The sequence below is a fragment of the Zalophus californianus genome, chromosome 14 (genome assembly GCF_009762305.2).
Source record: "Zalophus californianus isolate mZalCal1 chromosome 14, mZalCal1.pri.v2, whole genome shotgun sequence".
Classification (NCBI taxonomy): domain Eukaryota; kingdom Metazoa; phylum Chordata; class Mammalia; order Carnivora; family Otariidae; genus Zalophus; species Zalophus californianus.
Genome location: NC_045608.1, coordinates 4966589 through 4992467, shown reverse-complemented (window position 1 = coordinate 4992467; position 25879 = coordinate 4966589). Strand labels below are relative to the sequence as shown.

The window sequence follows — 25879 nt, the reverse complement described above, 5'->3', positions numbered from 1 at the left end:
GAATAATACCCTAACTCACAGACTCAGTAAAGAATAAACGTGTCAGGAGCTAATACTCGTGAAGCAGGTTAACAGTGTCTGGGCCGTTGCAGGCCCAGGAGACTTCCTCGTTATTACTGTTATTGTTGTTATTGCTACAAATATTCACTGGGTACTACTAATGGTAAACTTGGGATAATTTCCCAACCAGTATTGATCTATTCTTTCTCTGAGATTTGGCAACACATATAACCTCTATCAGGCAACTTAACAATACACATTTTACTTTTATTGTTACCAAGGTTTTAAACGTAGATTTGTCTTCCCTTCTCAGTTAAAATACTAAGTTCCTCGAAGGCAGGCCTGCCTCTCTGCTTGTCTTCTCACCACTGCTCTGCACTCCCTGCATCATCCCCCAGGCTCCTTTACTGGCTTGATTGTTGCGAGAAATTAATGCAGACAGGAAATGGGCTTAAGTTGTTTTTTTTTTTTTAATAGTAAGTGAAATGGAGTTTTCAAGCAACCAGATAGTCAATTGGATTGTGGGAGAGATGTTTAAGGATCCCGAGATCATGCTGTTTAAACTCTTAACCCTTAAAAAATTATTTAAAATTAAAAAAAATTTTTTTAGAGGGGCGCCTGGGTGGCTCAGTCATTAAGCGTCTGCCTTCGGCTCAGGTCATGATTATGACCCATGAGCCCCGACGTCGGGCTCCCTGCTCCGCGGGAAGCCTGCTTCTCCCTCTCCCACTCCCCCTGCTTGTGTTCCCTCTCTCGCTGTGTCTCTCTCTGTCAAATAAATAAATAAAATCTTAAATTTTTTTTTTTAGAGAGAGAGAGAGAGTGTGCATGAGCTGGGGGGAGGGACGGAGGGAGAGAAAGAATCCTAATCAGGCTCCACACTCAGCATGGAGTCCTTTGTGGGGCTCAAGCTCATGACCCTGAGGTTATCACCTGAGCTGAAATCCAGAGTCGGATGCTCAACTGACTGAGCCACCCAGGTGCCCCTCCCCCTTAAAAAACAATCTTAAAGATTCATTAAAGCAGATTTTCTAGGGACCAGCCACAAAGACAAGATGTGTGTTTCCTTTCCTTTAGTCACTTTGCATGTTTGAAAAGAGTAGACTGTATTGAAAAAATGAAGAAAGAGAAGGAAAGGTATTCCATGAATGATTTTGGACTGACCTGAGCTAGCCTGGGTTAGCAGTGTTTCACTGCACTTGTCCAATGCTTTTTCTGCATCTATTGAGGTGGTCACAGGATTTTTATCTTTCATTCTGTTAGTGTGGTGTACCATTCATTTTTTGATTGCACAATACCAGTTGTAAATGCAAATAGAAGAGCAATTAACCCATATGCAGAATCCACAAAATGACACCAGTCGTATTTCATAGCTTGTAAGTGCATATGCATTTTGTTCTTCCCACAACCATGGAAATGCTGTGCAGAACCACCTCAGCTGTGTGTGTGTCTACTGTGCTTGATTGGCACACGCTCTGTAGCACTTTGCTGTCGCCCCTGCTCATGCATCTCAGTTGCAGCACGCTCATCAGGGCTTGCTTTGGCTCTCACTGACCTCCCCCGTGTCATGGGTCCACTGGAAATCTGGCTCCTGGGGCATCCAGAATGCAGGGTGCAAACAGAGCACCAAGGACCGGCCGACGAGCATAGTGTGAGCAAGCTTGTGTGTCTGCTTCCTTGTCCCATTATTCTTCACTTAAAAAGCACAAGTTCAAAGACGAGCTCTTAAGAATTAAGAATTTCAGAGGTGTGGAGTGTAACAGCAGAGCATTAAACCCACAACCATGGGCCCTTCTGAGCTTGGGGCAAGGTGTCTAGTTGTCTTATCACTGCCTGCTGAGGTCACTTTGGAGACTCAATATTCTAAAGTAAACATATCAGCCCTGCAGGGGATGTTGGTTTTTTGCGTGCGGGTCCTGGGTTCAAATGATCCAACCTGTGTTTCAAACGGAGTATGTCAAACTCCAAAGGTTAAACTCATTTGTTTCACGTAATTGCTAAAATGTTTGGTTTGTGACTGCAGGTGTATTCCTGATTTCTTTTTTTTTCAACACCCTCATTGTTGAGAGTGGTACTAGCAGTAAAGAAATTAGCCTTGATCTGGTGGAAATTGTTCCATTTGGGTAACTGAGTGGATTTTTGTGTTGCTTCCTACAAAGAACATCTTGTCATTCTTGTCAAATGGTACCCTGATGATGTTTTGGGGGTCATACTTCAGCTGGAGCTCATCTACCTCCAGGCTTCTGGGAAGAGACATGTAACTTTGGCTGAGCCAATCAGAACAGGCCATTCCTCTGGCCGCAGTGATTGGTTCAGGGATGGGCTGTGACCCGTCAGAGACAAGGAGATGGATGCCCTGCCAGCTTCTTCCTTGTGATGTGGTCTTGTTGGACGTGAAGGAAGGAAAAAGTGAGGCTTGGTGATGCTAATGGTGCTGTGACATGCATACTGGGAATGAAACCAGCTCCATAGAAGAGAGCAGAGTGACGGATAAAAATGTATCTTAAAAAACTTTTTAAAAAAATTTTTTATTGTTATGTTGATCACCATACATCATTAGTTTTTGATGTAGTGTTCCATGATTCATTGTTTGTGCATAACACCCAGTGCTCCATGCAGAATGTGCCCTCTTTAATACCCATCACCAGGCTAACCCATCCCCCCAACCCCCTCCCCTCTAGAAACCTCAGTTTGTTTCTCAGGGTCCATCGTCTCTCCTGGTTCGTCTCCCCCTCCGACTTACTCCCCTTCATTCTTCCCCTCCTGCTCTCTTCTTCTTCTTTTTTTTTTCTTAACATATATTGCATTATTTGTTTCAGAAGTACTGATCTGTGATTCAACAGTCTTGCACAATTCACAGTGCTCACCATAGCACATACCCTCCCCAATGTCTATCACCCAGGCACCCCATCCTTCCCACCCCCCACCACTCCAGCAACCCTCAGTTTGTTTCCCGAGGTTAAAAATTCCTCATATCAGCGAGGTCATATGATACATGTCTTTCTCTGACTGACTTATTTCACTCAGCATAAGACCCTCCAGTTCCATCCACGTCGTTGCAAATGGCAAGATCTCATTCCTTTTGATGGCTGCATAATATTCCATTGTGTATATATACCACTGCTTCTTTATCCATTCATCTCTCGATGGACATCTTGGCTCTTTCCACAGTTTGGCTACTGTGGACATTGCTGCTATAAACATTGGGGTACACGTACCCCTTCGGATCCCTACATTTGTATCTTTGTGGTAAATACCCAGTAGTGCAATTGCTGGATCGTAGGGTAGCTCTCTTTTCAACTGTTTGAGGAACCTCCATACTGTTTTCCAGAGTGGCTGCACCAGCTTGCATTCCCACCAACAGTGTAGGAGGGTTCCCCTTTCTCCACATCCCCGCCAACATCTGTCGTTTCCTGACTTGTTAATTTTAGCCATTCTGACTGGTGTGGGGTGGTATCTCATGGAGGTTTTGATTAGGATTTCCCTGATGCCGAGGGATGTTGAGCACTTTTTCATGTGTCTGTTGGCCATTTGGATGTCTTCTTTGGAAAAATGTCTGTTCACGTCTTCTGCCCATTTCTTTGGATTATTTGTACTTCGGGTGTTGAGTTTGATAAGTTGTTTATAGATTTTAGATACTAGCCCTTTATCGGATATGTCATTTGCAAATATTTTCTCCCATTCTGTCGGTTGTCTTTTGGTTTTGTGGACTGTTTCTTTTGCTGTGCAAAAGCTTTTAATCTTGATGAAATCCCAATAGTTCATTTTTGCCCTTGCTTCCCTTGCCTTTGGTGATGTTTCTAGGAAGAAGTTGCTGCGGCTTGGTCGAAGAGGTTGCTGCCTGTGTTCTCCTTTAGGCTTTTGATGGACTCCTGTCTCACGTTTAGGTCTTTCAACCATTTGGAGTCTATTTTTGTGTGTGGTATAAGGAAATGGTCCAGTTTCATTCTTCTGCATGTGGCTGTCTAATTTTCCCAACAGCATTTGTTGAAGAGACTGTCTTTTTGCCATTGGACATTCTTTCCTGCTTTGTCAAAGATGAGTTGACCATAGAGTTGAGGGTCCATTTCTGGGCTCTCTATGCTGTTCCATGGATCGATGTGTCTGTTTTTGTGCCAGTCCCATACTGTCTTGATGATGACAGCTTTGTAATAGAGCTGGAAGTCCGGAATTGTGATGCCGCCAGCTTTGCTTTTCTTTTTCAACATTCCTCTGGCTATTTGGGGTCTCTTCTGGTTCCATACAAATTTTAGGATTATTTGTTCCATTTCTTTGAAAAAAGTGGATGGTATTTTGATGGGGATTGCATTGAATGTGTAGATTGCTCTAAGTAGCATTGACATCTTCACAATGTTTGTTCTTCCAATCCATGAGCATGGAACGTTTTTCCATTTCTTTGTGTCTTCTTCCATTTCTTTCATGAGTATTTTATAGTTTTCTGAGTACAGATCCTTTGCCTCTTTGGTTAAATTTATTCCTAGGTATCTTACGGTTTTGGGTGTAATTGTAAATGGGATTGACTCCTTGATTTGTCTCTCTTCTGTCTTGTTGTTGGTGTATAGGAATGCCACTGATCTCTGTGCATTGATTTTATATCCTGCCACGTTACTGAATTCCTGTATGAGTTCTAGCAGTTTTGGGGTGGAGTCTTTTGGGTTTTCCACATACAGTATCATATCATCTGCAAAGAGTGAGAGTTTGACTTCTTCTTTGCCGATTTGGATGCCTTTGATTTCTTTTTGTTGTCTGTTTGCTGTGGCTAGGACTTCTAATACTATGTTGAATAGTAGTGGTGAGAGTGGACACCCCGCCGCGTTCCTGACCTTAGGGGAAAAGCTCTCAGCTTTTCCCCATTGAGAATGATATTCACTGTAGGTTTCTCATAGATGGCTTTTATGATATTGAGGTAGGTACCCTCTATCCCTATACTCTGAAGAGTTTTGATCAAGAAAGGATGCTGTACTTTGTCAAATGCTTTTTCTGCATCTATTGAGAGGATTATATGACTCTTGTTCTTTCTTTTGTTAATGTATTGTATCACGTTGATTGATTTGCGGATGTTGAACCAACCTTGCAGCCCAGGGATAAATCCCACTTGGTCATGGTGAATAATCCTTTTAATGTACTGTCGGATCCTATTGGCTAGTATTTTGGTGAGAATTTTTGCATCCATGTTCATCAAGGATATTGGTCTGTAATTCTCCTTTTTGATGGGGTCTTTGTCTGGTTTTGGGATCAAGGTAATGGTGGCCTCATAAAATGAGTTTGGAAGTTTTCCATCCATTTCTATTTTTTGGAACAGTTTCAGGAGACTAGGTATTAATTCTTCTTGAAATGTCTGATAGAATTCCCCTGGGAAGCCATCTGGCCCCGGGCTTTTGTTTCTTGGGAGATTTTTGATGACTGCTTCAATTTCCTTAGTGGTTATAGGTCTGTTCAGGTTTTCTATTTCTTCCTGGTTCAATTTTGGTAGTGGATACATCTCTAGGAATGCACCCATTTCTTCCAGGTTATCTAATTTGCTGGCATAGAGTTGCTCATAATATGTTCTTATAATTGTTTGTATTTCTTTGGCGTTGGCTGTGATCTCTCCTCTTTCATTCATGATTTTGTTGATGTGGGTCATTTCTCTTTTCTTTTTGATCAGTCTGGCCAGCGGTTTATCAATCTTGTTAATCCTTTCAAAGAACCAGCTCTTAGTTTCGTTGATCTGTTCTACTGTTCTTTTGGTTTCTAGTTCATTGATTTCTGCTCTGATCTTTATGATTTCTCTTCTCCTGCTGGGTTTAGGCTTTATTTGCTGTTCTTTCTCTAGCTCCTTTAGGTGTAGGGTTAGGTTGTGTATTTGAGACCTTTCTTGTTTCTTGAGAAAGGCTTGTATTGCTATAGACTTTCCTCTCAGGACTGCCTTTGCTGTATCCCAAAGATTTTGAACAGTTGTGTTTTCATTTTCATTGGTTTCCATGAACTTTTTAAATTCTTCTTTAATTTCCTGGTTGACCCATTCATTGTTCAGTAGGATGCTCTTTAGCCTCCATGTATTTGAGTTCCTTCCGACTTTCGTCTTGTGATTGAGTTCTAGTTTCAAAGCATTGTGGTCTGAAAATATGCAAGGAATGATCCCAATCTTTTGGTATCGGTTGAGACCTGATTTGTGACCTAGGATGTGATCTACTCTGGAGAATGTTCCATGGGCACTGGAGAGGAATGTGTATTCCGTTGCTTTGGGATGGAATGTTGTGAATATGTCTGTGAAGTCCATTTGGTCCAGTGTGTCATTTAAAGTCTTTATTTCCTTGTTGGTCTTTTGCTTAGATGATCTGTCCATTTCAGTCAGGGGGGTGTTAAAGTCCCCCACTGTTATTGTATTGTTGTCAATGTGTTTCTTTGCTTTTGTTATTAATTGCCTTATAAAAGTGGCTGCTCCCATGTTAGGGGCATAGATATTTACAATTGTTAGATCTTCTTGCTGGATAGACCCTTTAAGTGAGATATAGTGTCCTTTTTCATCTCTTATTACAGTCTTTGTTTTAAAATCTAATTTGTCTGATATAAGAATTGCCACCCCAGCTTTCTTTTGGTGTCCATTAGCATGGTAAATGGTTTTCCACCCCCTCACTTTCAATCTGGATGTGTCTTTGGGTCTAAAATGAGTCTCTTGCAGACAGCATATTGATGGGTCTTGTTTTTTAATCCAATCTGATAGCCTGTGTCTTTTGATTGGGCATTTAGCCCATTTATATTTAAGGTAACTATTGAAAGATATGAATTTAGTGCCATTGTATCGCCTGTTAAGGTGACTGTGACTGTATATTGTCTGTGTTCCTTTATGATCTATGCTGCTTTTAGGCTCTCTCTGCTTAGAGGACCCCTTTCAATATTTCTTTTAGGGCTGGTTTTGTGTTTGCAAATTCCTTTAATTTTTGTTTGTCCTGGAAGCTTTTTACCTCTCCTTCTATTTTCAATGACAGCCTTGCTGGATATAGTATTCTTGGCTGCATATTTTTCTCGTTTAGTGCTCTAAAGATATCATGCCAGTCCTTTCTGGTCTCCCAGGTCTCTGTGGATAGGTCTGTTGCCAATCTAATGTTTCTACCATTGTAGGTTACATATCTCTTCTCCCGAGCTGCTTTCAGGATTTTCTCTTTGTCTCTGAGACTCGTAAGTTTTACTATTAGATGTCGGGGTGTTGACCTATTTTTATTGATTTTGAGAGGGGTTCTCTGTGCCTCCTGGATTTTGATGCCTGTTTCTTTCCCCACATTAGGGAAGTTCTCTGCTATAATTTGCTCCAATATTCCTTCTGCCCCTCTCTCTCTTTCTTCTTCTTCTGGGATCCCAATTATTCTAATGTTGCTTCGTCTTATTGTATCGCTTATCTCTCGAATTCTGCCCTCGTGAATCTGAAGTTGTTTCTCTCTCTTTTTCTCAGCCTCTTTATTTTCCATCATTTGGTCTTCTATATCACTGATTCTCTCTTCTGCCTCATTTATCCTAGCAGTTAGTGCCCCCATTTTTGATTGCACCTCATCAATAGCCTTTTTGATTTCAACTTGGTTAGATTTTAGTTCTTTTATTTCTCCAGAAAACGTTTCTCTAATAACTTCCACGCTTTTTTCAAGCCCAGCTAGTATCTTTAAAGTCACGATTCTGAACTGTAGGTCCGACATCGTACTAATGTCCGTATTGAGTAGGTCCCTGGCAGACGGTACTACCTCTTGTTCTTTTTGCTGAGGTGATTTTTTTCATCTTGTCATTTTGTCCAGAGGAGAATAGATGAATGAGAGAACAAAATGCTAACAGGTTAACAATGTCCCTAGGTAATATACTCTATATAAATCAGAAAAGACCTGAAACCAGGGGTAAAGAAAGGGAAAGAAAGAGAAAAAAAAGAAAAAGAAAAAGGTGAAAACAAACAAGTCAGAACAAAACAAAAAAAAACAGAATATATCAAATATGATCAGGCTAGTGCAAAGATCAGTGCCACACACTAGATTTTGGGTGTATTTTGGTCTGTTAGAAGAAAGTGCCTCCTAAAATTTTAAAGGAAGAAAGACTTATATATGTACAAAATAAGGGTTGATAAATGAAGGGATGGAAGATGACTGTAAAGATGAAACTTATAAAAGGTTTTATAAACGGAATTGATTAGAAGTTGTTTGAAGGAAGAAAGAAGAAGATTTATAAAAAAGAAGAAAGAAAAGAAAAAAAATGGGAGAGACTGTGATCAGGCAGGAGACTAGATAAAGCCATACACTAGTGATTTAAGGTATATTTTGATCTGTTAGAAGAAACTGTATATCAAAATTTTAAAGAGAGAAGAACTTATATATATATATGCCAAAAATAAGGGTAACTACTATGAAGGGATAAAATATGAGTCTAAAAATGAAAAATAAAAAATGTTTTTTTAAAAAAGGGATTGATAAAATGTTGGTTGGAAAAGGGAAAAAGAAAAATTAAAAAAAAACCCACAAAAAAGTTAAAAAAATTAACTTTGAAAAACTAATGAATCATGGTAAAAAAAGCCATGGATTCTATGTGCAGTATTCCCCTAGCGCTGGAGTTCTCCCGTTCTCCTCAATCGGTAAACTTGGTCTTGGCTTGCTGGCTGTTCGTGCTGATCTTCTGGGGGAGGGGCCTGTTGCCGTGGTTCCCAAATGTCTTTGCCGGAGGCGGAATTGCCCCGCCCTTGTCGGTCCGGGCTAAGCAAGCTGCTCGGGTTTGCTCTCGGGAGCTTTTGTTCCCTCCAAGCTCTCGGTACAGCTTTGGAGGACCAGGGCGAAAATGGTGGCCTCCCAATCTCCACCCGGAGGAGCCGAGAACTCAGGGCCCTGCCCCCTCAGTGCGCCCCCAGAGAAAAGCCGTCACTCCCGTGTCCCCGGTCTCCGGCCGCACTCCGTGCTCACCCGGCCTGTTACCGAGCATTTGTATCTCTGGCACCCGACCCCGCGTGGAGTCTCCAAACCCAGCAGATCCCTGCGGTGCGCTCCCGCGCCGCTCCTCCCGGGGGAGGAAGGGGAGTCTCCCCGGCTCTGCCGCTTGTTGGGTCCCTGCTGGAGGCGCAGTGGCCCGACTGTGTCGCGGATCACGGTTTATGGCCACCCCGAGCTGCGAGCCCGCGCCTCGGCTCATCTCTGCAGCCGGCTTCCCCGCTCCGATCCCTGGGAGCTCTGCCGCAGTCAGGCACCCCCGGTCTTTCTGTGACCCCGAGGGTCCTGAGACCACACTGTCCCACGAGGGTTCCACCCCCCGCTCAGCCACCGGAGCGACGTCCCTCCACGGAGCCGACTTCTAAAAGGTCCGATTTTGTGCTCCGCGGCTCTAGCACTTGCCAGAAGCGGCCGACGGAGGCCCCGTCCCCCGCCGTCTATCCTCCCAAATATCGCCTCGGATTCACTTCTCCTAACGTCCTACCTTCCAGTAAGTGGTCGCTTCTCTGTTCAGAGAGTTGTTGCTACTCTCCTCTTCGATCTCCTGTTGAGTTCGTAGGTGTTCAGGATGGTTTGATCCCTAGTCAGCTGAATTCCTGAGACCAGACGAAATCCAGGTCTCCTACTCCTCCGCCATCTTGCTCCGCCCCCCTCTTAAAAAACTTTTAATAAAAATATACCTTCAGTAAAATTTGCTCTTTTTGGCATATAGTTCTATGAGTTTTTGACTCATGCGACGTTTTGTGTAAGCACCACCCCAGCCAGGATCCAGGACAGTTCCATCACCCCCACCTTAAAAAAATTTTTTTTTGTAGTCTGACCCTCCCCAGCCCATAATTCCTAGCAGTCTGTGACCTATCCTCCATCCCTCTAGTTGAGATTTTTCTTGAACGTCATGTAAGTCGAATCATACAGTAGGTAGCTTTTTGCGGTTGCCTTCTTTCATTCAGGAGAATGCATTTGAAATTTATCCATGTGCATCCATCCTTTGCTCTCCTTTATTGCTGAGTTCTCTTCCATTCAGTGGATGTACGATTCATTCACCCACTCTCCAGTTGAAGACATTTGTGAAAACCCATTGTTTAGATGCCGAATCCAGCCAGGCTTGACGCTAGCCCGCTCCTAGATGCCCCATCTCTGACTGCCATTAAATTCCAATTTTGTTTAGACTTAGTATGGGTTCTGTGTGACCTGAAAGAGTCACACTTTTTTTTTTTTTTTTTTTTGAGAGGGAGAGAGTGTGTACAAGTGAGAGCAGGGGGAGGGGCAGAGGGAGAAGGAGAAAGAATCTCAAGCAGATTCCACATTCAGTGTGGAGCCCAACAAGGGGCTTGATCCCACGACCTGAGATCACGACCTGAGCCAAAATCAAGAGTCCGATGCTTAACCGACTGAGCCATCCAGGCACCCCCAAGAATTACGTTTGATATCAACAATGACTGGATAAAGGGAAGTCAGGTCTGAACAATTGAGAAGTCCAAAGCAAATGGGCTCCACGTATGACATTCCTGTAAATGGGGTTTATAGGAATAAGTCGCATGCTGGGTTTCCCTCATGGTGGCAGGGAGGGTGGCAGGAGGTGACACCCCCTTTGACACAGAGGGAAATTGAATCTCAGAGGGGTGAAGTGACTTGTCTGGGTACATCAGTTGAGCCGGTGGCAGGCCTGGGGGTCTAGCCCAATTGTCCCTTTGCCTCTAGTGAGCCGTAGTGGCCCCCCCTGCAGACAGGGGCTGAGCTGTCGGCATCACTCAGTGAATTTTCCTTTTTTATTTAAACAGTCCCTGAGGTGTCCAATTTAGAATAAATACAAATGGAAATTCGAACAAGGTCATTAACATTTCCTACTGTTTAACAGCTGATGGTGCCCTATAGGAGGTCAAAATTACTGTCACTAAGATCTATATAATCGGTTTAATAATGCTCTTTCTGCATCTGGTGCCCACGGAAATCTCTCTTGTTGGCTTGAGGGCTCCTCACTCCATATCTCTGAACATCTTTCTTCTTCATGCTAACAAAAGCCCAGTTTACATGAAGGAAGAAGTGTGCGATTTGTTTTAAGTTTTTGGTCAGGGCAGGATCACAGCTGTCTGAACTGTTAGCTCAGACGGTGGGGTCTCAGTGCGGTGTCGCCAGCTGCTGTCACGCACGAACGTCACCGTGGCTTAGCACGCTAGGTGATTCCTCGCTCACATCCAGTGTGGGTGTTCGTGCTTGGCAGGCTCTCCTCCAGGCAGAGACGTGGGAGCCCAGGCTCCTTCCAGCTCATGGCTCCGCCATGACCTGGGGCCTCAGACTCTTCCTCTTCTCCCTGCTGGAAGGTAAAAGATAACAGTTTCGGCTTCAGAGTAATATGCAACACTTATATTTCATTGGCCAGCCCTAGTGCCAAGGCCCCTGGACGCAGGAGAGCCTGGGCAAGTTCCTGGCTGGGCAGCCGTATGCAATACTGTGGACAGGAAGGCTTTTTTTTTTTCTTGACAGGTAGCCATCTCTCCCACAGACACGATTGTCTAGACTAAAGCTGCTCTCCCCTCGCTCCCCTGCTCCAATTTCCAACACTGTTCAATGCTGCCCTCCCCTGCTTGGCTAGTTTTGGGTTCAAATAGACAAAGCCTGCTCATCATCATAGTCCTGAGTGCATATGGGGAAAATAAAATGATACGGTGTAACTTCCATCGCTCCGTGTCTTTGATCTCCCTCCCCAAAGCCAGCCGTGGCCAGCCATTTCTGCCTTCAGTTCTGCTGCTGATTGTTTCAATAACCCTACCTACTACTTTCCCTTTACCCCTTGCGTTAACATGTTTAGACAGTAATGCTCTCTGTATAAGAGAGGAGGACCGAGCTAATGTACACACCTTCCTACTCTGTTTTTTTAGCAGTTAACATTGTATTTGGCTGCAGATGACAGAAATCTCTGGCCACAGGGGCTTAGGCAAGTAGCAGCTTATTTTATTTTATTTATTTTATCTCATGTTGTGGCTAGCTCCTTCTGACTTCCCACATTACCTTTCTCTGTGTGTAACTTTTGGTCACCATGGTTGCACGGTGGCTGTCCCACCTACATCCCCTTTCAGGATGAGAGCACCAGCACCCACCACCCTTGGACGTCTGACATTTCTCTCGAGGGTTAATGCAATCTCCTCAGAGAAGGGTTGAGTTTTGACTGGAGATAAGTCTTCTGCCTTTACTCAGGGAGGGGACAGTGGGTGGAGTCTGCCTGGAGTGGGTGCCCCATCTACAGAATTTAGTTACTTCCCTGGTTTTCAGCCCCCCATCCTTGCCGTGTGTGCCAATGTTGAGTCTGGGTCCCTGTGGGCATAGCAGCCTGGAGCCCGTCTGTGGCACTCACAGAATGTTCTAGTCCAAGGATTCCTCCGCCATCTTGCCCATCAATACACTGTCATCCACTTGTTGTCTTCCGGAGACTTGTTGAAATATTTTATCTTCAGATGGCCTTCCTTCATTTCTCTAGATAATAGGTTTATTCCTTCTTTGTACTTTTATGTTTTTACTTCTGCGGGGTTTTTGTGGAGATGTGGGGAAATGTGTTCAGTCTACCACTTAAAATCAAATTCCATATCTTTCTTTCTAAAGGAAAAATCTCAGTATTTCCCTTAGCTTGAATAAGCACGACATGTTCGTTCTACAAGAGTTGAAAACACATAGAAAAATATATCAGAAATTTGAAAGGCATTCGTAACCCCCATATGCAGAGCCTCGCCTCTAGGTAAGAGTCCGCTTGAGTTCTGGCATGGGAGTTGAAAAAATGATTCTACAGTTAGTGTGGAAGGCAAAAAACAGGCAAGCCTAGCTCGTAGAAATTTGATTTAAATAGTAACCCTGGTGTGAGCTTGCTAGGGCTGCCGTAACAAAGTACCACAAACCAAGTGGCTTAAACAACAGGAATTTATTTCCTTACAACTCTGGGGGCCAGACGCCCAAGATCATGGCATCAGCAGGTTGATTTCTTCTGGGGCTTCTCTGCTCGCTTTGTAGACAGCTTCTCCTGTGTCCTCATGTGCATGCACGCGGGCATGCAACTGTGTCCTTATGAAGACACCACTCATGCTGGATTAGGCCCCGCCCTTGTGACCTCATTTTAACTTATTACTTCTTTAAAGACTTCATCACCAAGTTTTCCGATAACTCCCCTCCCCCCACTAAACCGTGAAGTCAAATAAAATCCGTCCCCTGGCTGATTCAGTGTATATAGTGTATGCTACTCCCACCAGATTCTCCTATCACATTATCCACCTAGAGACTTCAGGTGGATTCAAGATAAAAATGTAGTACCTGAAATCCACAAAGAGGAGACATCTATAATCTCACTACCAAAAAAAGAAAAAAAATCAAGCTAATTCACATACCCATCACCCTCTGAGATGAATTAGCTTGCTTGTGGTGATTATTTCACAATGTATATATGTGTATCAAATCATCAAAGTGTACATCTTCAGTATATACAATTTTTAATTGTCAAAGATTCCTCAATAAAAAAGAATTAAATGTATAACTGTGGACACACACATGGCACCTACATACACCCACTCACAGAAAACTAGGTGAAAGTATCTGTGAGCGTGTATTTGATCTTGGGACATGGGGAGGGCTTTCTCGGCATAAAGGCAGTGCAGTGGTGCACGTCATGAATCAAAAGATTGATACTCTCCCTTATGTTTTAAATATTGTGCATTGGCCTTTAATTGTCTCTGTAGAATATTTGTACCCCCAGATTTTGCCCGAGGTTATGAAAATCTCCAATGTCCTGCCCCCTACCTCTTTCTAAGCCCTTGGCTGGTTTGGGAAGGAAGCCAAGGAGGGGGATGTGAAGGTTAGGGTTTTTTTTTTTGTAAGGTGCTGTGTTACCCCTCAGGGGCCCTTCAGGAGCGCCCCACAGAGGAATCTCTCTCAGAGCCAGGAAAAGCTTTGCTTCTTGCGTTCATGTTATGGACAGCGTCCAACTAGTGACCTCATCCTGTGCTTTGAGAGCTGGGCAGTTCAGAGGCACATTGGCAGTTCTTCTGAGTCATGGCTCGAGCTCTTATGGGGTAGATGTTGCTTGCTGAGCTTTCCTGTGGCAGCAGAACGTGGTGGCTGGGACTGTGAGCTCTGCCCAGAGCTGGCCTGCTTGCACGGAATCCCGCCTCTGCTGCTTACAAGCTGTATGATCTCAGGCAGGTCACATAACCCCCCGTGCTTCCATTTCCCCATCTGTGAGTGGGGAAAATAATCAAATCCTCCTAACCAAAAGATTGGGAAGATGAAGAGTCAGTCCCTGTATGATGCTGCATCGTAAGGATTATATAAATGGTGATGTCCACGATGATTGCATTAGCTCTGATTTCTCTGTATTTTATCTTTTCCAATTCCTGTAATTTATAGTCCTATCTAATGCTTAATGAACTTGTTGGCATATGACCCAAGACTTACCACCAAGGCAATGAATGACTTGGTTTTTGAGTGGACACAAGGCACCTACTGCCTACTCCGTGGTGTCACTGCTGTTCAGTGGAGTCTAGGGAACACAGAAACAATCGGGCCCTGCCTGAGACCATCTAAATCAAACTGGTGGGCAGGCCCAGGGATGATTTATATGTTTCCTACCCTGTGTATCTCCTGCACAGCCAGAGTTGAGAATTATCAGCTGTTGGTCATGGGCACACTTTGACAGATCAGTGAGGAATGTGTCTTGCTGGTGTTTTTCAAAGACTTGGCCACCTGGCCCACGGGAAAGGGAGCCTCCTACACTTGGCTGTTCAGGCCTGACTTGTCTTGCGTGAATTAGAAAAAGAGATTCAGCTGTAGAAATGTCACAAGGGGTTGCCCTTTGGTGGGTGACCGGTAGCCACGAGATTGATAACTAGCTACCGGGTTGGGCTGGCCATGTTAGTGAACCGCACCAGGACCTGTGCCCTGTGGATTGCTTCATTCTGGGAGGTTCCCTGCCAAAGCTGCAGAGCATTCCTCCGGCACACCTTGTGCTCTTGATGAACCTGAGCTTGATTCTCTTTCTGACTCATAAGGAGCACGGTGATGAGCCCTGTTCATCTGGGCCTCCTAAGACTCCCTCATTTCATGCTTTCAGAACCCACCTCCTCCGGACGGGTGGTGAGGAGCCCTCTAAGATATCAGCAGACTGAATAGGAGCTCATTAATTTGGGCTACCTGGTCTACCGGCTAATGGGAAAAAGAATGGTGCCACTATATGACATTTGGGGATGAGAGGGACAGGTGATAGCTTCTCAGGCCCTGGATGGATTTCTCAGCACAGAGTCCCATGGCTTTATAAAATACTCCTAAGTTCAGATATCATATTTTGTTGCAACTTGGTTCGAGGATGAAATGAGGGCCTGGCAGCTGATATTTACGGCTTTCCATATAAGCTCTCAGACAAAATTTGTACTGCATTTTGCTTGAGTTATGGTGGGGCAGGATTGTAAACCTCACACTGTTATTTCAGATAAAATGCACGCGTTGGCCACAATAAACAAGAGAGGAGGCACAGCTTTAAATTTCTTGCAAATCAATTTTTGAGAGGTATAAAATACTGACAGAAATGATAAAAAAAAAACCAATCCACAATGAAAACAGAGCATATTAAACTCTGCATATATTTTAATTTCCTCTTTTCCACATTTATAAATAAGTCAGAATTTAAACCTTGCCTTGGGCTTCCCCTACATTTTATGAGAAGGTGAAATTTGGACCCACCTCTTACTTCCCAAGTCTGGTCGGCTGGGTGCCCACTTTGCTCCGCTGAAGGGTGCTGTCATTGCTGCTCAACACAGATGTTCCCTTGTTGCCATATATTTCGTGGTCAGATTCACCTAGAATTTAAATTCCTCGTTTGGAGAGGAGAAATAAACCAACAAAAAGCTAATTTAAATTTCCTATGGAAGGGCACTTCTGTATTGCTTGACATTGTCAAAATACAAATTGCCCCTTGGTGGCGGCAGTAGCTAAAACTTCCCTTTAGATGAGGCTAATTCTTCAAAGTAATTTCTCCCCCCTCTGTGTTCCATCCAAATCCTATGCAATCCATAGGATACATTCTGGAGGAAACGTGTGTCTGTATCATGAAAGTCAATACATGGTGTGCATGTTTATGGGTGTATTTCTTATGTGTTCTATATAACATGTGCATATATATATATTTTAAACAGATTTGGGATAACTTAAATAGAGTTTTGATGTCTGCCTTTTCACTTAACATGTCGTAAGCGTTTTCTCATGACACTCTGTATTTGTTGAAGTCATGGTGCTGATAACCGCTCAATGTCACACACACAGTATGGCTTTCATCATTTACTTAGTCATTTACCTCGTGATAGGTTTACAGGTTGCTTCCAGCATGTTGCCATGATAAATCATTCTTGTGACGAAGCTACTTGCAGGTGGGGAATTGCTGGGATGGGCCTTTTTTAAGGGTGTTGATGCTCGGTTCCCTAATTGCTTCATGTATGTTAGATGTGCCAGCTCCCTGGGGCAGAAATTACATCTGTCTTGTCCCTGTGATAGCCCTACGTGCCACAGTGCTGGATATAAGACAAATGAGTAGTAGATGTAGTTAGATAGATAATCAGAGGAGTGGATGGGTAATAACCCTGCTTCTCCAGTAATTAATCCGACAAGGACTGGCCATATTGATGACACTTGAAAACATCCATCCTCCCTCCCTCCCTCCCTCCTTGAGATATCATGACATATAAAAAAGTATATATATTTAAGGTGTACAGTTTGAGGTTTTGATAGAGGTACTCATGTATACATAATCACAACCAAGCTAATTAACATATTCATTACCTCTACATAGCTACCGTGTGTGTGTGTGTGTGTGTGTGTGTGTGTGTGTGTGTGTGTGTGTGTGTTTATTTAGATTTAATTTAAAATCTATCCTCTTAGGGGCGCCTGGGTGGCTCAGCCATTAAGCGTCTGCCTTCGGCTGAGGTCATGATCCCAGGGTCCTGGGATCGAGCCCCACATCGGGCTCCCTGCTCCGCGGGAAGCCTGCTTCTCCCTCTCCCACTCCCCCTGCTTGTGTTCCCTCTCTTGCTGTCTCTTTCTCTCTCTGTCAGATAAATAAAAAAAAATCTTAAAAAAAAAATCTATCCTCTTAGCAAATCACAGCATACAGTACGGAATTGTTAACCTATGTCACATGCTCTGCATTAGATCTCCAGAGATTATTCATCTTGCAAGATTAAAACTTTGTACCCTTTGACCAACACCTCCCCCCTTCCCCTCCCCAAACCCAGCCCCTGGCAATCACCATCCTACTCTCTGCTTCTATGAATCTGACTATTTTAGGTTCCACATGCTAGTGAGATCATGCAGTATTTTGTGGAGAACTTGCTTTCTGAACACCTTCTTGGAGAAAGGATGCATCTGCCCTTACATGGTTGTATCTTTCCCCCAATCTCCTAATTACAATTTTGTCATCCTCTTGGCAAGGAAAGCTCACCAAGGACAGCCTTGAAAAGGGGCCCCAAAATTAAATCAATGGAAAGGTATATTTTGCAGAATTTGTAATGGCTGCAGAAAAAAAGTTACCAGGATTAGAATCTATGGAGTGGTATTTATTTGCCTTTTATTCTCTAGCAATGCTACATTTCTTTTTTTTTTCCTTCTCTAATTTTTTTATTGATATGTTACCCACCATACATTACAACATTAGTTTTTGATGTAGTGTTCCATGATTCATTGTGCATAACACCCAGTGCACCACGCAGAACGTGCCCTCTTTAATACCCATCACCAGGCTAACCCATCCCGCCAACCCCCTCCCCTCTAGAACCCTCAGTTTGTTTTTCAGGGTCCATCGTCTCTCATGGTTCGTCTCCCCCTCCGACTTACTCCCCTTCTTTCTTCCCCTCCTGCTATCTTCTTTTTTTTTTTTCTTAACATATATTGCATTATTTGTTTCAGAAGTACAGATCTGTGATTCAACAGTCTTGCACAATTCACAGCGCTCACCATAGCACATACCCTCCCCAATGTCCATCACCCAGCCACCCCAACCCTCCCACCCCCCACCACTCCAGCAACCCTCAGTTTGTTTCCTGAGGTTAAGAACTCCTCATATCAGTGAGGTCATATGATACACGTCTTTCTCCGATTGACTTATTTCACTCAGCATAACACCCTCCAGTTCCATTCATGTCATTGCAAATGGCAAGATCTCATTCCTTTTGATGGCTGCATAATATTTCATTGTGTATATATACCACCTCTTCTTTATCCATTCATCTGTGGATGGACATCTTGGCTCTTTCCACAGTTTGGCTATTGTGGACATTGCTGCTATAAACATTGGGGTGCACATACCCCTTCGGATCCCTACATTTGTATCTTTGTGGTAAATACCCAGTAGTGCAATTGCTGGATCGTATGGTAGCTCTATTTTCAACTGTTTGAGGAACTTCCATACTGTTTTCCAGAGTGGCTGCACCAGCTTGCATTCCCACCGACAGTGTAGGGGGGTTCCCCTTTCTCTGCAACCCCGCCAACATCTGTCATTTCCTGACTTGTTAATTTTAGCCATTCTGACGGGTGTGAGGTGGTATCTCATGGAGGTTTTGATTTGGATTTCCCTGATGCCGAGCGACGTTGAGCACTTTTTCATGTGCCTGTTGGCCATTTGGTTGTCTTCTTTGGAAAAATGTCTGTTCATGTCTTCTGCCCATTTCTTGATTGGATTATTTGTTCTTTGGGTGTTGAGTTTGATAAGTTCTTTATAGATTTTGGATACTAGCCCTTTATTGGATATGTCATTTGCAAATATTTCCTCCCATTCTGTCGGTTGTCTTTTGGTTTTGTGGACTGTTTCTTTTCCTGTGCAAAAGCTTTTTATCTTGATGAAATCCCAATAGTTCATTTTTGCCCTTGCTTCCCTTGCCTTTGGCGATGTTTCTAGGAAGAAGTTGCTGCGGCTGAGGTCGAAGAGGTTGCTGCCTGTGTTCTCCTTTAGGCTTTTGATGGACTCCTGTCTCACGTTTAGGTCTTTCAACCATTTGGAGTCTATTTTTGTGTGTGGTGTAAGGAAATGGTCCAGTTTCATTCTTCTGCATGTGGCTGTCTAATTTTCCCAACAGCATTTGTTGAAGAGACTGTCTTTTTGCCATTGGACGTTCTTTCCTGCTTTGTCAAAGATGAGTTGACCATAGAGTTGAGGGTCCATTTCTGGGCTCTCTATGCTGTTCTATGGATCGATGTGTCTGTTTTTGTGCCAGTCCCATACTGTCTTGATGATGACAGCTTTGTAATAGAGCTGGAAGTCCGGAATTGTGATGCCGCCAGCTTTGCTTTTCTTCTTCAACATTCCTCTGGCTATTCGGGGTCTCTTCTGGTTCCATACAAATTTTAGGATTATTTGTTCCATTTCTTTGAAAAAAGTGGATGGTATTTTGATGGGGATTGCATTGAATGTGTAGATTGCTCTAGGTAGCATTGACATCCTCACAATGTTTGTTCTTCCAATCCATAAGCATGGAACATTTTCCCATTTCTTTGTGTCTTCTTTCATTTCTTTCATGAGTATTTTATAGTTTTCTGAGTACAGATCCTTTGCCTCTTTGGTTAGATTTATTCCTAGGTATCTTATGCTTTTGGGTGCAATTGTAAATGGGATCGACTCCTTGATTTGTCTCTCTTCTGTCTTGTTGTTGGTGTATAGGAATGCCACTGATCTCTGTGCATTGATTTTATATCCTGCCACTTTACTGAATTCCTGTATGAGTTCTAGCAGTTTTGGGGTGGAGTCTTTTGGGTTTTCCACATACAGTATCATATCATCTGCAAAGAGTGAGAGTTTGACTTCTTCTTTGCCGATTTGGATGCCTTTGATTTCTTTTTGTTGTCTGATTGCTGTGGCTAGGACTTCTAGTACTATGTTGAATAGTAGTGGTGAGAGTGGACATCCCTGCCGCGTTCCTGACCTTAGGGGAAAAGCTCTCAGCTTTTCCCCATTGAGAATGATATTCACTGTAGGTTTTTCATAGATGGCTTTTATGATATTGAGGTATGTACCCTCTATCCCTATACACTGAAGAGTTTTGATCAAGAAAGGATGCTATACTTTGTCAATGCTTTTTCTGCATCTATTGAGAGGATCATATGACTCTTGTTCTTTCTTTTGTTAATGTATTGTATCACGTTGATTGATTTGCGGATGTTGAACCAACCTTGCAGCCCAGGGATAAATCCCACTTGGTCGTGGTGAATAATCCTTTTAATGTACTGTCGGATCCTATTGGCTAGTATTTTGGTGAGAATTTTTGCATCCATGTTCATCAAGGATATTGGTCTATAATTCTCGTTTTTAATGGGGTCTTTGTCTGGTTTGGGGATCAAGGTAATGGTGGCCTCATAAAATGAGTTTGGAAGTTTTCCTTCCATTTCTATTTTTTGGAACAGTTTCAGGAGACTAGGTATTAATTCTTCTTCAAATGTCTGATAGAATTCCCCTGGGAAGCCATCTGGCCCTGAGCTTTTGTTTGTTGGGAGATTTTTGATGACTGCTTCAATTTCCTTAGTGGTTATAGTTCTGTTCAGGTTTTCTATTTCTTCCTGGTTCAATTTTGGTAGTTGATACATCTCTAGGAATGCACCCATTTTTTCCAGGTTATCTAATTTGCTGGCATAGAGTTGCTCATAATATGTTCTTATAATTGTTTGTATTTCTTTGGTGTTGGTTGTGATCTCTCCTCTTTCATTCATGATTTTGTTGATTTGGGTCCTTTCTCTTTTCTTTTTGATCAGTCTGGCCAGGGGTTTATCAATCTTGTTAATCCTTTCAAAGAACCAGCTCTTAGTTTCGTTGATCTGTTCTACTGTTCTTTTGGTTTCTATTTCATTGATTTCTGCTCTGATCTTTATGATTTCTCTTCTCCTGCTGGGTTTAGGCTTTATTTGCTGTTTTTTTCTAGCTCCTTTAGGTGTAGGGTTAGGTTGTGTATTTGAGACCTTTCTTGTTTCTTGAGAAAGGCTTGTATTGCTATATACTTTCCTTTTAGGACTGCCTTTGCTGCATTCCAAAGATTTTGAACAGTTGTGTTTTCATTTTCATTGGTTTCCATGAATTTTTTAAATTCTTCTTTAATTTCCTTGTTGACCCCTTCATTCTTTAGTAGGATGATCTTTAGCCTCCATGTGTTTGAGTTCTTTCTGACTTTGCTCTTGTGACTGAGTTCTAGTTTCAAAGCATTGTGGTCTGAAAATATGCAGGGAATAATCCCAATCTTCTGGTACCGGTTGAGACCTGATTTGTGACCTAGGATGTGATCTACTCTGGGGAATGTTCCATGGGCACTAGAGAAGAATGTGTATTCCGTTGCTTTGGGATGGAATGTTGTGAATATGTCTGTGAAGTCCATTTGGTCCAGTGTGTCATTTAAAGTCTTTTTTTCCTTGTTGATCTTTTGCTTAGATGATCTGTCCATTTCAGTCAGGGGACTGTTAAAGTCCCCCACTATTATTGTATTGTTGTCAATGGGTTTCTTTGCGTTTGTTATTAATTGCCTTATATAATTGGCTGCTCCCATGTTAGGGGCATAGGCATTTACAATTGTTAGATCTTCTTGTTGGATAGACCCTTTAGGTAGGATATAGTGTCCTTCCTCATCTCTTATTACAGTCTTTGTTTTAAAATCTAATTTGTCTGATCTAAGGATTGCCACCCCAGCTTTCTTTTGGTGTCCATTAGCATGGTAAATGGTTTTCCACGCCCTCACTTTCAATGTGGGGGTGTCTTTGGGTCTAAAATGAGTCTCTTGCAGACAGCATATTGATGGGTCTTATTTTTTATTCCAATCTGATAGCCTGTGTCTTTTGATTGGGGCATTTAGCCCATTTACATTCAGGGTAACTACTGAAAGATACGAATTTAGTGCCATTGTATTAGCAATGCTACATTTCAAATCTGCTGCCTGGTTGCATTTCTTCTTGCAGTGGCTCTAGGGTTGGAGATTTATTATTTCTGGGCAGGGATGAAGCCCTGTCTGTTCTTGGCCTGATTTGCCAACCCTGGTTCCTGGTGGACTCTCTTTAGTGTGAAAAAGCTTGTTGGGTCTGTGTTTTCCCACTTGAAAGAAATAAACACACACACACACACACACACACACACACATATATATATATATACAAACACACATATACATGTTTATGTATATATTTTAATTAACAAAATAATACATAGTTGTAACAAGGTTAAAGAAAGTAGAAACCTCGATGTCAAAAAGTGAAAACCTTGTTCTTTGGTTCTATAGACACACAAACATAATTATATGTACATTTATATATATATATGTATATATGTAGACACATAAATATGGAACATTAAAAAATCTAAGTAGGATCATATAGGATACATTTATAATTTTTTATACTTAGTGAGTGACATATTGTGGACATTTTTTCAAGTATGTCCATGTAGCTCTACCTCATTTTTCTTACGGGTGCTTGTTACCCCACTGTAAAAATGTGTAGTTTATCTTGTGTCCTACTGATAAACCTTTAGAATGGTTTAAACTAATTAAGAGTAATAATAGTAACAATGGCATGACTGATTGATATTTATGTGTGTCAGCACTGTTCTGAGCACTTCATATTTACTAACTCATTAATCTTTACAATAACCCAATAAGGTAGGACTTATATTTACATCCTGTGCTATACGAGGGCATTTGAAGCGCAGAGAGGTGAAAGTAACTTGCTCAAGTGGCTCAGTTAGGAAGGAGCAGAGCTGGGATTCTGGCTCCAGCACATGCACTCCTAAGTTTGTGTGCAATGCAAAATGATGCTGTAGTGAACATCCTTGTAGATAAATCAACCTGTATGCATTCCCACTCGGATTTCAGAAGGAGAGCTTTCTAGAAGTGGGAACGCTGAGCCATAGCTTCACCCTCATTTCAATCAGAATCCTGGAGAGGTCTGAATGTCCATGTAGACGCCACATCTGGGAGGGATGGGAAGAAGTATAACTATCAAACGGTGAAGCAGTAGCAAGTCCTATACAATGGCACGATGCTGACTCAGGTGGGCTTTGCAGGTGCATAGCCTCCTCTCTGTGGGGCGACCTGACAAAGAGGGCCGTGATCCTCTGAACTTGTCTTCAGAGAGCTGGAGGAGGCGATGTTTTCTCTTGGGTGAGGTGGGGGGTGGGACTGTGCAGCCACAGATTATTGGGTCAGTGGTACATGAGCTCCTTCCCACTCAACACTGGCTGGTTTAGAAGATTCCTGAAGAGCCCTGTGCTGAGTCCAGGGGTGGCCCAGTGTGGCCGGGGGTGGATTGCTGGGCCAATGGGTGCAGACTTCACTGTGTTGGTTTCCTGGCTTCTCAGGGCCCGGCCTTTATTCTTCCTTTGCCTTCCTTTGTCACACAGAGATGGAGAGCCGAGGGATCGTGGATAGTCTGCAGAGGTTTTCCTCGCTGCCTGCCTATCTACCCACAAGCTTCCACATCGCCGACGCAGAGGAGGCCTTCTTCCTTAAGGAAGCCAACCAGGACGTCACGAGGAACTCCAGTCTGCAGGCGCGGGTGGAGTCATTCTTTGTCTACCGGGCCCGGACCCCCCCGACTGTCAATGCCAGCTATGGCCCATTTTCAGCAGAGAAGACAATCCCGCAGGAGCTCTTGTTGACTTCCCCAGCCTTTGGAAACATGGAGAAGTTTCCCTTCCACTGGAAGCTGAAATCCCACATCCTCGACAGCTCCATCTACTCCAACAGACCCAAAGTGCAGACCTTGTTTTACATCACTGGGATGGACTGGGGCGGCAGCGACCGCGAGGAAGATCTACCGTGCGTCAAGATGTTTGCCTTCCCCGAGACCAGGGAGGTGGCGGCCAGCTGTCGGCTGCAAGGGGCCCCGGGGCTGTGTGTGGCTGAGCTGGAGCTGCTGCCCGAGTGGTTCAGCTCCGGGCTGGACCTGGAGCCCGAGGAGGAAATCCCGGCTTTGCTGGGGGGCACTGCGATGGAGCTCTTCTTCACACTGTTCCCGGCCGACCGGGCCGGCCGGTGTCCGCTGGAGGAAGAGGGCAAGTGGGAGAACAACGTCCACTCCGGGCAGCAGCACCCCCAGCAGGTGCCCCCAGCCCGGGAGAGGGTCGGGAGTGTGGTGGTCTACCCAACTCAGGACGGCCTGAAGCGGTCCCTGGTGAGCCTGGATGAGAACGTCGTCATCTCCGTACCCCTGAACCTCGTCCGGGAAGGGGGCACGGCCACCTTTTTGGTCTCTCTGACCGGCAGCTCTGTGGCAGACCACTTCACTCTGAGGTAAGTGGCTTTGCTGGGTTGGGCAGAATGGAAATCGACTTCTGGTCATCAATACATTGTCAGTTAATAACGCGGTGTTCCTCGTCCGCTGAGTGTCCCGTGTCATCAATACATTGTCAGTTAATAACGCGGTGTTCCTCGTCCGCTGAGTATCCCGTGTCATCAATACATTGTCAGTTAATAACGCGGTGTTCCTCATCCGCTGAGTATCCCGTGTCATCAATACATTGTCAGTTAATAACGGGGTGTTCCTCGTCCGCTGAGTGTCCCGTGTCATCAATACATTGTCAGTTAATAACGGGGTGTTCCTCGTCCGCTGAGTGTCCCGTGTCATCAATACATTGTCAGTTAATAACGGGGTGTTCCTCGTCCGCTGAGTGTCCCGTGTCATCAATACATTGCCAGTTAATAACGGGGTGTTCCTCGTCCGCTGAGTGTCCCGTGTCATCAATACATTGCCAGTTAATAACGCGGTGTTCCTCGTCCGCTGAGTGTCCCGTGTCATCAATACGTTGTCAGTTAATAACGCAGTGTTCCTCGTCCGCTGAGTGTCCCGTGTCATCAATACATTGTCAGTTAATAACGGGGTGTTCCTCGTCCGCTGAGTATCCCGTGTCATCAATACATTGTCAGTTAATAACGGGGTGTTCCTCGTCCGCTGAGTATCCCGTGTAGTGAGGAAACTGACAAACATGGAACAGAGACCCATGCAAGACGGCAAAGTAAAGCGGGGCATTTGGGCACGGGCCCTGGGCGTCGGTGTTCTCTAGAAGCTCCCCAAGTCATTCTGTTGTGAAGCCAGGATTGAGAACAAGTAGGCTGGCAGGCAAGCTCTCAGGTGACACGCCGAATCTGTCACTGCTGGCCTGGACTTGCTGCCCTAAGTGGAAACTTGGTAAATGAATTCCACTTCCCAACTACGGGAAAGAGCTTTCCGAGACAATGTCTCCGACCTCGCAGGTTTTCATCAAAGTGAAGAATCAGTAAAGAATCCTTTGGTAAAGCAAATAACCAGTCTCTGTATGATGAAGATGCAGTTTTAGGATTGGAAAAAGTGGGTTACTTCTCAGTGCTGGGGGAGGGCAAACCTGTCCTTAGCTTATTTTGCTCACAAAGCTTCGTGGATAGCAGTGGTCCTGCCCCTGCCAGCTCTGTGCCCTGGGGCAAGTCGTCTAACCTCTCTGGGCTTCTGTTCCCTCACTGATGATGATGGGGATTATGATGGGCTGGACGTCTCGGGAGTGCTGTGAGGATCACTCAGGTTAGTGAAGGTCTTGGAACAGAGTCCTCACCGAGTGTTAGCTGGTGGTGGTTTCCCCGGTGCTCAGATGCTGAGGTGGTGGTGCCATGTAAATGAGCCCTGTTTTTCTGGTTGCAGGTGAGAAGTGGGAAGAATTCATCATAAGCCCAGTGTAGACCCTTTGCTTCTGAGGGAGGCTGAAGTGCCAGATCACACCTGTTTGGGGGTGTGCCCGTTTGGGGCCTGCGATAGGATGCTGAGGCTCTGGCACATCCCAAGTGGGTTTAGTAGCCTGCAGGAAGCCCAGTTCCTGTTTGAAGCCTCTTGAGTTAGTTTGGGTGATAGCTGAGTCAGAACTTAGCTTGGACCCAGCCCTGTGCTAGTCACCAGTGGTCGGGCTGGGGTGGTCTAAAGCCCAGTTCTTGCTCTGC

At 44.1% G+C, this 25879-nt stretch overlaps 1 protein-coding gene across 1 annotated transcript in view; it reads left to right on the top strand.

Moving 5' to 3' along the window:
• LOC113913069 (transmembrane protein 132B) overlaps positions 1 to 25879 on the top strand; it is a 384783-nt gene that overhangs the window by 133237 nt on the left and 225667 nt on the right. Inside the window, exon 2 of the mRNA XM_035724011.1 lies at positions 23317 to 24208. Within this exon, the coding sequence (XP_035579904.1) occupies positions 23317 to 24208 (892 nt within the window). The remainder of the gene's footprint in view (positions 1 to 23316; positions 24209 to 25879) is intronic.